This window comes from Schistocerca americana, chromosome 5, assembly GCF_021461395.2.
Source record: "Schistocerca americana isolate TAMUIC-IGC-003095 chromosome 5, iqSchAmer2.1, whole genome shotgun sequence".
NCBI classification, from domain to species: Eukaryota; Metazoa; Arthropoda; class Insecta; order Orthoptera; family Acrididae; genus Schistocerca; species Schistocerca americana.
The window spans coordinates 156,667,270-156,682,597 of NC_060123.1; the positions used below are offsets into that span (position 1 = coordinate 156,667,270).

Here is a 15,328-nt window from a genome sequence, read left to right on the forward strand (position 1 = left end):
TAAAGACAATAAACCAACTTAATGGGAATTTTAGACATTTGTTTCTAATCAGTCGTGCAAGAATCCCAAATGCTTGATAGTTTAACTAACTTTCAGCTATTGCCCATGGACTGCAGTTATGTTATCTACCATCAGAGTGAAGGATCAGACAACCTGAATCCCATCCAGGTAGGCAGATTGATAGTTTAATGGATAGTGAGGGACCAACCTGTCCTGCCGCAATGCGTGTAAGGTCCCACATTGTACAGCTTGCATACACCAGAAAATGACTGGCAGGGTACCCCGTCACTGCACTGAGACTGTTCACCCTATGAACTATGACAACATACAAATTCTGGTATCTACATCATTCTTCTTGGATTCAATCATCAAGAATGCAATGGGAATTTACCTGATGAAAGACATAATCACAATAATGTTTCCAGTTTGGATGCTGTGTGGAATCTGGTGTTTATGTTGATTCACTCTTGTAGACAACAACAGTTTGTCCTTGTTACTATGGCCCTAAGTTTATGATCACAGTTTATAACTAACAATGCTCATAGTGAGGGATATGCACCCAAGACATGTCTTTGTCACCCGAACAGCTTTTCTTCAGCTGATACTGTGACTAAATGTGAGTTGGTGTGATCCAAGGGTCTATAAGGCAAACAGGAATCCTATACCATTATTACTAGGCCTCACCCAGAAAGTTGCTTGTTGTTTTGCAGCTGAAATATCATGCGAGTGGAAGAACCAGTTACATGCGGTCTCGGAACTTCATGGTTATCAGGCTTCTCTGCATGCTAGTCACCTGTGCTGTGCCTAAGCTATGTGGCGAGTTGTTACTTTTACTCATTACATTATTTTATTCCAGCCAGGACTTTCCAGTATCATTTCAATATTGCCACCCTTTTCTTCCTCTGATATCTTCTTTTCACTCAAAATCCTTCACCTTCAACCTGCAGTTTTTTTTTTTTTTTTTTTTTTTTTTTTTTTTCCGCCCCAACCTAGGAGGGAGCCACATGCTCCACACAATCAGTCTTATTAACCATCTCTATTGTTGATCTTCTCTTTCCCCTCTCCACACCCTTTTCACATAACCACCACCATCAGATAATTGCTCGCCCCAACTTGACTGTGGAGCATGCTCAAACTTTTCTACGTAGCTGTCTGTTACTTTGGCGAGTAATGACCTATTATCAGTCAGTCAGTCTTGCAATTTTCTTTCATTTTTGGAATACTTTTATTTAAATTATTCAACACATGTTAATATAAATAAGGGTGTAAGGAAGGAGGGAAGGAATGGTGATGGAGTGGGGCAAGAGAGATTTTTAGAAACTTTTTCCACTGAACAATGTGTGCTTACACATTATGAACTTTACCATCTAAATATACTTACCTTTTAAGGGTAGAGCAGAACTTATGAAAAAAACACAACACAAAGAACATAACTGAAGGGTTTTAAAACAAACCAAATTCATACAGCAATTTAAGGATATTTAACAACTGTCCTGTAGTTGAATCATACTCAGCCTTTATAAATATAATAGAAGGAAACATTCCACGTGGGAAAAATTATATATAAAATCAAAGATGAGGTGACTTACCGAACGAAAGCGCTGGCAGGTCGATAGACACACAAACAAACACAAACATACACACAAAATTCAAGCTTTCGCAACAAACTGTTGCCTCATCAGGAAAGAGGGAAGGAGAGGGGAAGACGAAAGGAAGTGGGTTTTAAGGGAGAGGGTAAGGAGTCATTCCAATCCCGGGAGTGGAAAGACTTATCTTAGGGGGAAAAAAGGACAGGTATACACTCGCACACACGCACATATCCATCCACACATACAGACACAAGCAGACATATTGGTCTTTAAATATGTCTGCTTGTGTCTGTATGTGTGGATGGATATGTGCGTGTGTGCGAGTGTATACCTGTCCTTTTTTCCCCCTAAGGTAAGTCCTTCCACTCCCGGGATTGGAATGACTCCTTACCCTCTCCCTTAAAACCCACTTCCTTTCGTCTTCCCCTCTCCTTCCCTCTTTCCTGATGAGGCAACAGTTTGTTGCGAAAGCTTGAATTTTGTGTGTATGTTTGTGTTTGTTTGTGTGTCTATCGACCTGCCAGCGCTTTCGTTCAGCCTTCATAAAGTAAGAGATATAGTAGGAAACTGGCCTGTCCTTCAGATCTATTCAGTGTTTGTGATTTTACATTCAAAATGAGTTTTAGTTTAGCACCGCAACTGTTTTAGTACACTGCTGAGACTTCTAGAAGCAGATAGACAGATAAGAGTCACACCTAAATTGGAACCAAGGCTCTCACTGCTACTGAAATTATGTCGATATCTTTCATCACCGAGTGAAGTCTGATGGACAAGTCGCCTTCTGTAGTTAATAGATCCAAATTTTCTTTCAATTCCACAGTCACTGCCAGTGGTATTTGTCCTAAAAACAAGAACAAATAATAAGGCTAATATTATGCTACAGAAAGCAAAAACAGAAAATATTGGGACACAAAAAATTATTAACACAATTTCTATTTAATGCACACAGTACAAAATGCAAGAATTCGTATTCAATCCACAGTGATAAAATTACATTCGTTATTACTATCCTATTACGTAGCACATGTAGTCCATTGTACTGTGTGTACACTGTGGTGAATAGTGAAAGAATAATATAGTATATAAAATGGAAAGATTACTATTTCTCCTATTACTCATGAAAGATTACATAGTTCAAGTTTCTCACATTCATTCATAAACCATATCATTCATTTCTAATCAAATAAGTATATAGAATAATGTTGAAATAACTTAAATCACTGATGAACCTAAAAAACTTCTCCTTTGAAAAAATTTCCAATTTCCAGGCACTTATTTTAGGCACAGAGGGGAGCTGTCTACCTACCAGTCAAAAGAAAAAAGTAGGGCAAAGGACAAACACTACATAAATTTAACAACTGCTAAATTACCAGGGGACATTTTTTTGCCAGTGCTTACTTTTAGGAGTTGAAATTCCAAATACTGCAAACAGAAACATTCAAAAATAGAAAAAAGTTATTTCTAGCTTAGACTTTTTATGTTCCCTCCTCAAACAAGAGAAAACAAGGATGAAGAGAAAGATGTCAAAGAGAGGCGGTGCGGCCTATGTGATGTACCAGGCTTCATGCCTCTTGAGGTGTTCTGCAGAGCATGCTCAGTAACTGGGTATTTGGATGTTCATGAAAGGACATTTCTTCTTGATCCATTTCTGTGCTCGGTTTGTTTAATATTGGTCATTCTATATGAACCATCTGTGAAGTGGACACCTTTAATTTGTAAACAAAATGCATGGTTTCACATGTTGCTGTGCTTTTGATGTTGTTGGATTAACTGGAGTAAATAGCAATGGGTGGTTGCATGGAACAGTTTTTTTAGCAGTAATGACTGTACGGGTGGGGACAATGGAGTAGGGATAGTCATAATGTCTGGCAATGACATTACAAAGGTTAGGAAGGTGATGGTTCCAATGCCCCAACCAAACACATCTCAGTTCTGGTAGACCAACACCTCCAACCCACTACATGGAGCCTCCCACTCTACATTAAAGATTTGAACCATTTCCTGGAATACCATTTCCTTCATCCTATATGGGACCTTGCTTGTCATCATTAATGTTATTTCATTATGCACAAATTTTCCACATACAAATGGTCACTCAGCTTTAGCATACAATCTCTCCCCCAATGTCCACTTGCAAATGACCCAAAAAGTTATTTCAATATCACTCTAAACAACCTCATCCTTACCTAATCTACTCCACATTTGAAGACCAGACCTACAAGCAAATCAGAGAAATAGCTTAAGAGGATTCTCCTGGCTGGCATAAATGTGAAAAATTATTTATTGAGGGTGAAGCCCCTGTCTCTGTCTGTCCGACTATCTTCCACTCATATTTCAATAGAATCATTTAGGACACAACCCCAAAATGATGGGGTCTGTCTTAGCAAATCCCTTTGTTCGTAACTCACTGAGTTTTCTCTAACCATGCAATATTCTGTACCTGAGATTCTGTTGGTTGTTTAAGTTTGGTGTGTCTTCTTTGCTCCTTGGATCTTTCTTCGACTGTCTGCACAGTCCAGCCAAAATAAGCCTTACTACTTTTGCACAGAATACGATAGACACTCAGTTTACAGACACCAAGTCATCTTTCACTGTACCTAATACCGCATTTGGTTTTGAATGTGGATGGAAAACAAAGTGTGTTACAATGAGTCAAGATTCTGCCAGTTTTGTTTGATGTTTTGCTGGCATATAGCAGATAGGCCATTGTTTTATACTGCTTGTCATGTTCTATTTGCTGGACCTGTACTTCTTGCTCGAAAGCACATAAGATTTGTTTTCCAAAATATCCATTCATTTTGAATATGTCTAAGATGGCTAAGCTCACATGGCAGGTTTACTTTATCTGATACTGCATGGACCCTATGGAACCAGTGTACGTAGCACACCCTTGTGCTGTGAAGGATGGTGGCAGTTGGAGGCATGGAGATGGAAAGCAGTGCGGGTGGTGTAACTTATAACAAAATCTGTGGCTGTAGAACATTGCTTGGTTACAGGGGATTCAATGAAATAAGAACAAAAAAAGTGCTAAGATAGGCCTCAGTGTTTTGAGACTGGGTTTTAGAGGAGGTTATAGACATACATGTGGCAAACTGCCTATCAACAGGGACAGTAGCTTCACTCTCAGTAAAGCTTGAGGCCAGCACTCAGCCAACTGAAGTCACAACATTGGCCGAGAGCAACTTCTGAACCTGATGGGGGCGACAGAAGCACTCTGAGTGACCAGACTTCATGATCAGCATTCAGCAATCCTGTCTGCCCCCCCCCCCCCCCCCCCCCAGCCCTCCACCAAATGATGAATATGATATGTGACTAGGGGTGTGTTGGTGCGGAGTGGATGGAAGCAATAAGGTATGAAGGAGGCACTATGTAGCAAAGATACTACTCTGCAGATATCACCTTGAGATGCTGGTAAGACACACTGTCAAAATATCACGTTTCACGAAGATCTACTCCCAACTGGACTCACGACAGCAATAAAAACAGTTGAATCACTGGGCGCTAGGAGGACCTAAAATCACCCCCCAGTCTTCTCTATGGAGAGGTATATGAGAAGCTGTATAAGCTTTGTGACAGAAAAGAGTGTTACCTCACCTTCTTGATGAGGTGCCATGACCATGGCATAATATCAACATTCACAAGGATCACCTATCATTTAAATAATGTGGCCAACTACCAGGTCACAAGAAGAGCAAGTCTGGCCCTCATAAGGTAAAGCACCTAGTACACATATTGGTGACTGGACACAACATCTAAGGAACTGCTTGTACTCCACTTACAAAAGGCTGTTTTACTCTTGCCCGATTCTTGGGAGTGGATACATGTTGCCTATTGAACTCGAGCAGACCAATCTCAGTGCAGTACTACAGCCAAACAATCCTCCAAGTTTGAACATCTAGCAGCAAGAGAACAACAACCACAAGAAGAAAAACAACGAACCATACACAATTTCATGGTGAAAGAAATTGACACAATCAGTAAAATGTTCTGGGCTATTATGTGGTGGTCAAACGGATTCCACATTAAATCCCAACATTTTGTCCCCTTCTGTGGAGGGCATTTTCAAGGGAGATTGTAGCTTCTTTGAATGTCCTCTGATTCATACCCCAGCTCACTACTGACTGCAGCAAAATTCCGTTTTTGCATGCTTCAGTGCATGGCGTGACATCACGTATTGAATACCCAAGCACAACTGGCCATTGTTGACTGCTATCGTCCGCTGATGCTGTTTGAACCCCAGCGTGAGTTTTCAGTGAACCATCTTCTTTCTTGAAAACTTACGCACACAGACAGTTACCTAAACTAGGATTTGAACTAGCACCCACACCAAAAGCGAGGCATTGTAAAAACATTGGCAGATAGAGCAAGGAACATCTGTGAACCTTAGTTGCTTGACACAGAATTCAAACATTTCACCAACACATTGCTCAAAAATGGCTGTTTGTTCACTGAGGTAAAAAGAGCTTTAAGACCACCATGTAGAAATCATAGCGATGCTCAAGTGCCGGTTACATCTAAAGTTTTCCTGCCTTTAATTACGGACATTAGTGGCTGCATAGGAAACATCTCAAAAAACTGGATCACCATTGTAATCTACAAACCCACCCGGAAGATACAAGATCACAATTTGGTCACAGTCTCACAGGTTATTGTGGATCCTTCAGTGGATAGATGGTAGAAGACCAGGACTGCAAAAGGATAGATCAATAGCTGAATAAGATCTGTGTGCCATGATGAAGTGTGTGGGGGCACCAGAGTTCAAGAGGCAAAGATCAACCTGTGCTAGTAACATTTTGGTGTTTTTACCATGGCCAGTAATCATTTTTCCACCCCACAAAGGGTTATGGGCATTGAAATCAGCCAACACTAGGAGAGGTTGGAGGGAAGCTGAGGGAGTAATGTAGACACTACATCCTGGGACATGACGTCATCGGGAGGGAGATAAACATTACAGATGGTAAAATCCTGATGTACCCATATCCGAACAGCCACAGCCTCCAGTGATGCATCAAAAGGCACAAGGTCACTTTAACAGAGTCTGCCACATATGTACAGAAGCCACCCCATACCCTCTCATAGTCGGTATGATTCTTCAATAACCTTGGTAGCCATGAAGGGCAGGAGTCTGAGTTGATGGAAACCATGTTTCCTAGATGGCAATACAGAATGCAAGGTATATGCTTAAAAGCTGCCATAGTTCAGCCAGGTGGTGGAAAAATCCGTTAGCTTCCACGCTCAGCCAGGTGGTGGAAAAATCCGTTAGAATTCCACTGGAGGATCAGACTGCCTGAATACTGTGAGGGCATGAAGCAACCCAGGGGGTGGGTGGGGCAGGTTGTGACCCAGGGTCATGTGCTGCAACCGGTTGAGACATCAAGGGATCCACTGACATAGGTTATGTGGCACATTACCTTGGGGAGATATGATGCATCAGACGCCACTGGGATCTCCACCGTGGGCACAGAAGGAGCACATGCAGAGTCCAGTGGCATGGGGGCCACCAGAGTTTCCTTTGTGTTAGAAGATGTCTTTTTATCTTTGCTGTCCTTCTACTTTAAAGATGAGGACTGAGAAGATTTCCCTGAATTTCTTTCAGGGACAGAGGAAGAACAAGAAGTCTGACTGCCAGCAGCCTGTGGTTCCATCAGTCACTGGACATCTGGTCACCTGGTCATGGACCAGCAGGAGCCACTGAAGGAAGAGTCCCAAGGGGACTCTTCCTAGCTAGAGAAGCCAGAAGAGGATGAGGTGCCTCAGGTTGGGGGATGGGGATCGGTGTCTCCAGCAAGTGCGAAGCCAATACTCCCGAAGTGGGTGTGGTGGAAGCACCAGAAGGGGACCCAACTGCCTGGCGGCAGGTATCAGCAGGTAGCTCTGATGGCCCACTGTAAGAGTCGCAACAGAGGAAGGCACCATCGACAGAGAAGATGATGACATTGCAGATGTAGCACATTGTGTCATTTGCCTTGGATTATGAGGCTCCTAATTTTTTCAGGCCTCTTGATGTGAGCTTGTCCAGAGTCTTATTCTCCTGGATTTTCTTCTCATGTTTAAAAATGGTGCAATCTGGTGAGGAGGAGGAGGAGTGGAGCTCACAACAATCTACACAGATGAGGGAGGGCACAAGGAACGTCTGCCTGCAGCAGATGTTCACAATCCCTGCAGACAGGGGTAGCTTCCTACTACGGAAGCATCTCATAAGAGGAGGAACATAAGGTTTCACTTCATACCAACAGACAACCACCTTGACCTTTTCAGGCAATGTATCACCCTGAAAAGCCAAGATGAAGGCCCCGATAGCAACTCTTCTCCCTTCGTCCTCTATGGTCATGACAGATGAAGTACATTCCTGTGCCCCAGGTTATGATGGGCACATACTCCATGGAATACATGATGAGTGTACAGTGCAGGCACCAACAGTGTGATCACTGCATAGTCAGGAGACTACCATTGTGCAGGTACTTGACACCTCCCCCCGCCCCCGCCCCCGTCCCCATAACAGGATGGTTACCATGCTGGGTTTTGGGCATACTACAACAGGAAGAAAGGGTGCCAGGTTGGAAAGGCACAGAGGCTGAGCATACACCTCAGTGGATGACCTTCCCTGCAGACACACATTTCTGTAAAATTTGGAAAATGTGGCAGGTCAGACCCAATAATGGGGAACATATAATAGTTAATGGAAGGTGAAGACAGCACAGCGAGTGAAACTAGAAATAAATCCCAAAATTGTGAATCAAGTCCAAACAGGGTCTGCACCAAATGGACCGTCCGACAGGAAGTCAGAGGAAGTAGGAGAGAGTAGCCGCCGAGACAGAAGCAGCAACAGGGAAGTAACTGCTTTTGTGACATTTATGAGTTCCTAACTTGGAGCGAATTTTATTGTATCTCTGTGTGCTTTAATAGTTTAGTTTCTTGAGTTTGTGTGAGTAAATTTAATATCTAATAGTCACAGTTGTTGCACTTTTGTTTGCAGTGGAAAGTAAACTGATTTTGTGACATATTACAAGTTTCTAATCCAGGGGCAAATTATTTAGTTTCACCTGAGTGCTTCGGTAGTTAGGTTTTTGAATATCTGCGTATTATTAGACATTTCATGCATTTTCCTCAGGGTCTACAGTAGAGTTTATCCGTATAGTTTAGTTTTCCACGGTCTTTAGTATGGACAGGGACTGCAATTATTGTGTGCGGATGCGAGCCAAGTTGGTGACACTATGCTCTCAGCTTCAGGCTGTGATGGCTTCGGTTACACAGCTTGAGGCAGCAGTGGATGGGCACCACTGTTGTGGGCCGGCCGTGGGGATCCAACAGACGTCCAGCACGTCCGAGTCCTCTGATCAGTCCTCACCGATAGCCAGCTCTGTTATTGCTCACACTGAGGCTGACCCCTCACCTGTGGTCGAGTGGGAGGTCACCAAGGGCAAAGCAGATGGCAAAATACTTCCCAGGCAGCCGCTTGTAAGGCCTCCCCGGTTTGTCTGACAAATAAGTTCCATGTGCTGTCTGTGGCTGACACTGTCACTGAGCCAGATGCTGTCGCCTGTCCTGTTTCAGAGGAAACCACTAAGCCTGCCAGATCTGGGCAATCACAGAGGGTGGGATTATTGGAAGTTGGGAGTTCCAATGTTAGGCATGTAATGGGGCCACTTAGGGATTTGGCTGACAAGAAGGGTAAGAAAACCAATGTGCACTCTGTTTGCATACTGAGTGGAGTCATTCCAAATGTGGAAAGGGGCCTCCCGAATGCCATGAAGAGCACAGGGTGCAGCCAACTGCAGGTGGTTGCTCACATCAGTACCAATGATGTGTGTCACTTTGGATCAGAAGAGAGTGCCTCTGGTTTCAAGCGGCTAACAGAAGTGGTAAAGGCTACCAGTCTTGCTTGCAAGATGAAAGCAGAGCCGACCATTTGCAGCATAGTCAACAGGACTGATTGCAGACCTCTGGTACAGAGCCGAGTGGAGTGTCTGAACCAGAGGCTCAGATGGTTCTGCGACTGTGTAGGCTGCACATTCCTCAACTTGCGCCATAGGGTGAATGGGTTTCAGGTTCCGCTAAATAGGTCAGGTGTCCACTATACGCAGGAGGCGGCTACACAGGTAGCAGGGGCTGTGGGGCATGGACTGGGTGATTTTTTAGGTTAGAGGGTCTGGGGAAAATGCAAGAAGGGCTTCAGTCACAAAGGGTGCAGACTGAACACAGGAAGAACGTAGATACAGGAACCATTGGTATAACAGTTCAAAATTGTCATAGCTGTGTTGGGAAAGTACCAGAGCACCGAGAGCTAATAGAAAGCCCTGATGCTCAAATCGTTATAGGCACTGAAAGCTGGCTAAAGCCGATATAAGCTCAGCCGAAATTATTGCAAAGAACCTAACAGTGTTCCAAAAGGATAGGCTAAACACGGTTGGTGGTGGCGTATTTGTTGCTGTCAAAAGTAGTTTAAACTGTCGCAAAATTGAAGTAAATAATTCCTGTGAGTTGGTATGGGCAGAGGTCATTGTTGGCAACCGGAATAAAATAATAATTGGGTCCTTTTACCGACCTCCCAATTCAGATGATACAGTTGCTGAAAGGTTCAAAGAACTTGAGTTTGATTTAAAACACGTACCCGACTCATACGATAATAGTTGGTGGTATCTTTAATTTACCCTCGCTATGTTGGCGAAAATACATGTTTAATTCCGGAGGTTCGCATAAAACATCATCCGAAATTGTGCTACATGCATTCTCTGAAAATTATTTTGAGCAGTTAGTTTGTGAGCCCACGCGAATAGTAAACGGTTGTGAAAACACACTTGACCTCTTAGCAACAAATAATCCCGAGTTAATAACAAGCATCAAAACTGATTCAGGGATTAGTGAACACAGGGCTGCCATAGCGAGATTGAATATTGTAATCCCCAAATCCTCGAAAAATAAGCAAAAAATATACCTATTCAAAAAAGCAGATAAAAATTCACTTGGTGCCTTCCTGAGAGACAATCTCCACTCATTCCAAATTAATAATATAAGTGTAGACCAGATGTGGCTTAAATTCAAAGAAATAATATTGGCAGCAATTGAGAGATTTATACCAAATAAATTAACAAATGACTGAGCTGATCCTCCTTGGTACACAAAACGGGTTAGAACACTGTTGCAGAAACAACGAAACAAACATGCCAAATTTAAACAGACGCAAAACCCCCAAGATTGGTGATCTTTTACAGAAGCTCGAAATTTAGCGTGGACTTCAATACGAGAAACTTATAACAGTTTTCATGACTTTGTCTCGAAACCTGGCAGAAAATCCAAAGAGATTCTGGTCATACGTGAAATATGTTAGCGGCAAGAAACAATCAATGCCTTCTCTATGCGATAACAATGGAGATACTATCGAAGACAGTGCTGCCAAAGCAGAGTTACTAAACATAGCCTTCCGAATTGTCTTCACAAAAGAAGATGAAGTAAATATTCCAGAATTCGAATTGAGAACAGCTGCCATAATGAGTAACATAGAAGTAAATATCCTCGGAGTAGTGAAGCAACTTAAATCACTTAATAAAAACAAGTCTTCTGGTCCAGACTGTATACCAATTAGGTTCCTTTCGGAGTATGCTGATGCATTAGCTGCATATAAACAATTTGCACAAGAAAAGATCCATACCCAAAGACTGGAAAGTTGCACAGGTCACACCAATATTCAAGAAAGGTAGTAGGAGTAATCCACTAAATTACTGGTCCATATCATTAACATCGATATGCAGCAGGATTTTAGAACATATATTGTGTTCGAATACTATGAATTACCTCAAAGAAAACTGTTTATTGACACACAGTCAACATGGGTTTAGAAAACATCATTCCTGTGAAACACAATTAGCTCTTTATTCACATGAAGTGTTGAGCGCTTTTGACAGTGTATCACACAAGCCGCTCGTAGTGAAATTGTATGCTTATGGAATATAATCTCAGTTATGTAACTGGAGTTGTGATTTCCTGTCAGAGGGGTCACAGTTCGTAGTAACTGACGGACAGTCATCGAGTAAAAAAGAAGTGATTTCTGGCATTCCCCAAGGTAGCGTTATAGGCCCTTTGCTGCTCCTTATCTATATAAACAATTTGGGAGACAATCTGAGCAGCCGTCTTGGTTTGTTTGCAGATGACGCTGTCGTTTATCGACTAATAAAGTCATCAGAAGATCAAAACAAACTGCAAAACGATTTAGAAAAAAATAGCTGAATAGTGAGAAATGTGGTAGTTGACCCTAAATAATGAAAAGTGAGGGTCATCCACATTAGTGCTAAAAGGAACTCGTTAAACTTCACTTACACGATAAATCAGTCTAAACTAAAATCCGTAAATTCAACTAAATACCTAGGTATTATAATTACGAACAACTTAAATTGGCAGGAGACTTAGAAAATGTAACAGACCTACCAAGGAGACTGCCTACACTTCGCCTGTCTGTCCTCGAACACTGCTGCGCGGTGTGGGATCCTTACCATATAGGACTGACTGAGTACATCGAAAAAGTTCAAAGAAAGGCAGCACGTTTTGTATTATGGCGAAATATGGGAGAGAGAGTCACAGAAATGATACAGGATTTGGGCTGGAAATCATTAAAAGAAAGGCGTTTTTCGTTGCGACGGAATCTTCTCATGAAATTTCAATCACCAACTTTCTCCTCCGAATGCGAAAATATTTTGTTGACACCAACCTACATAGGGAGGAACGATCACCACGATAAAATAATGGAAATCAGAGCTTGTACGGAAAGATATAGGTGTTCATTCTTTCTGCGCACCATACGAGATTGGAATAATAGAGAATTGTGAAGGTGGTTCGATGAACCCTCTGCCAGGCACTTAAATGCCATTTGCAGAGTATCCATGTAGATGTAGAAAGTGTATGTTTGCAGCACACAAATATGAAGCAATGCTGCAAAGGCTGGGGCCCCATGATAGTCAAGCACGTACTCACTAAAGAATGGTGAGGCCCCTGGGTGGGGGACTTCAAAATCTGGAAGTGGATCTGATTGTCCCAGTGAATCATGAGGATACACTATAAATGGCACAGATAACTAATACTGCCTTGGAGAAATCCAGGGTCCACTGGAAATGGTCAGCCAAGTCCAATGAAATTTACTACTTGAAGGGCAAAAGAGTCCAGCTGATTGATCCTGCCATAGAATTTAGATGTTGGGACATTTACATTGTGACCAGGTTAGGAGCTTATAATAAAATGTTAAGTTTTTAAAGCTATACGAGTTTGTGGTATTAACCTAATTATTACTATAACGATCAAACAGCTGTTCTAATACAGGGTGTATACACGGACAAGGAAAAGAAATTTCCGGTTTTTTCCCGGATCTGTCAATTAAAAATTCATTTTCTCCCAGGTGAAAATACACTTTTTCTGTGTTAAATGGCAGTATACTTTCCCTCGGAACTGTAAAGCGTATCCTTTGAATGGTTATGGTTTTATACAGCAGCGCAGAATTTCCCGGCACTTTAGAAATAGAAACTCGGGGCGAAAAACCCGCATAATGCCATACGTGCTAGAAGATGAAAACGTGCACTTGAAATGCAGCGAACAGTTGAAACTAGCCAATAGTGTGGAATAAAACACTTCGTTTCAAATAAATTCACTGCCTCAGCAGGAAACCATAATAAAATACAAATTTCTTTAGCAAACCGACAAAAATAACTTTATTGTTCTGCAAGGCAATTAATGCTTGACTGTCAGAAAAAAATCTGAAACTACTAACATAACATATTTCAGCCTTCCGTAATTATGTGAATATATTTTAATTCACTTGATAGCTCCCAGCCACAGAAATCCGTCTTGTTTGAGGAGACGGAAAAAAATCACTAAATGTAAACACGGGTCACGTGGAGACTTTTCAAAAATAAGTTCATTTTGGAGCGCACATCTTTCTGAAGAGTCCGATACATAAAACATATATCTTCGAGGAAATGTAAGACACGTTATTTGGTGCCACGCCTCTTCAAACAACATTCTTATAGCGCACATCACTGTATTTTGCTCTGTGGAACTCAAAGGTGTACATTTTGTAACCGATGCCATCAAACTATATCAGGACAGTGGAAATTAATATGTCCTATAATGCCTATCCTGCTCCCAGTCGGCCAGTTTGACATTCTGCCCAACCCCTCGCAATTAATACTGGATAGGATTATTTGTAACCAGGAGAACAAGTGCTCTTCAGAAAATCTGGACTCTTTATTGCCTACTAGCTAATAACTTGCTCTTCTGCGCAACATAAAATTAAATATAGGATACCTAAAACCAGTAAAGACAGGAGACAGGCAAGACAGTACACATTTCTTCAATTCTTAGGCCCTAGCAAGTTTTCTCTCTAATCTTGCTACAGCTTTACATGGCGTTCTTACCTTTCTGCGAAAGAAGTATTACCTTATCAAAGTTCGTCAAACGTTTTGCTACGTGAAAAATGGAAATGTCGTCGTTTAATACTGAAAAAGCTGTTAATACAATTAGTACCCAAGACTGGTGTGGTTTCTCGATCTGATTACGTCTATTTTGTCACCGTGTGCCAGATAAAACAAAAGAGGCCTTTCTAATATTGCAGCAATTTTAACACACACCATATAAGCAACACTGTTTTGGCAATAATGATCATTTTTATAATACGACAAAATAATTCACAAAGTACCAATACGAAACACCTATTCGCCCTACTACAAGCAAAAACCTTTATGTTAGGAAATAGTTTCACATTTCATTCATGTGCTCCTGTTTCTCATGCACGAGAGCGAAAAATAGAACGAAATTTTTGTATAAATTTGGAATCGTCATTTCCTTCCATAATTTGTGTGATGTCCCCTTTTCTTCTCCTTCCATGTTCTAACAAACAGTCTTATCATCACTAATTCTGTAACTATTCCTACCACTGTCAAAACTCATTCTCTGGTTAACTTTACTACCCCTGTCACAATCACCGGTTTAGTTACCCAGAGATTATTCTCCGGTTAGCTGTCATTACGGGTTTGTAGAATGCGTTTCCCGCGCTACTTCCAGAATGGAAGTTAAACGGCTGCTAGCCGGGGACTACAACTGGCCCTGTCTAGTGTAGCGATCAGGCCAAAAATTTTCTGTCAAAATTTCACTTTCTTGGATACACCGAGAAGATAATACGTAATCTTTCTTACCTGTTACTCCTGTTAGACGTTTATTTCCACTCTGGTAGTCTGAATCTATGGATTTCGCTAGTAATTATAACAACGCTGAACATTCGCAAACCGAATCAACCACATAAACAAGCAGCAGTTGGCATTCTCTGGTTCGGTCTGATTCCCCTCAGCTCGTAAAGCCCCGTCCTGTTTTGTGTGCAAGAAAGTTTGTTTCTAGATGTGACGACGATTCCCCTGACAGAGGCATCATATACAATATGCACGCATTCAAAAATCAACTTATAATTCATTCAGAAATCAACTTAGAATGTGTTCAAAAACCAGCAGGGGTGCGTTTGAAAATCTTAAGAATAACCGACAGACCGATGTGCGCTGGATGCTAGGTGCTTTGTGAAACAAGGATTTTTTCCTCGAGAATATTAATTTACCCCCTGGTAGCACTGGTTGATAGCTTGTATGCTGCTCAAGGAGTCAATAGACAGAAGAAACGACTCCCCAGGCCATGAATGGATGTGCTCAAGAGCATGAGATATAGCCACCAGCTCAGCAGTGAAAACACTGCAGCCATCAGGCAAGGAATGC

General features: G+C 41.8%; 1 protein-coding gene across 2 annotated transcripts in view; it reads right to left on the reverse strand.

Moving 5' to 3' along the window:
* The window catches only part of LOC124616795 (CDK5 and ABL1 enzyme substrate 2), a 179,612-nt gene that overhangs the window by 156,680 nt on the left and 7,604 nt on the right, over nucleotides 1–15,328 (reverse strand). For both annotated transcript variants that reach the window (XM_047145210.1, XM_047145211.1), the window contains exon 2: nucleotides 2,285–2,430. In XM_047145210.1, the coding sequence (XP_047001166.1) occupies nucleotides 2,285–2,430 (146 nt within the window). The remainder of the gene's footprint in view (nucleotides 1–2,284; nucleotides 2,431–15,328) is intronic.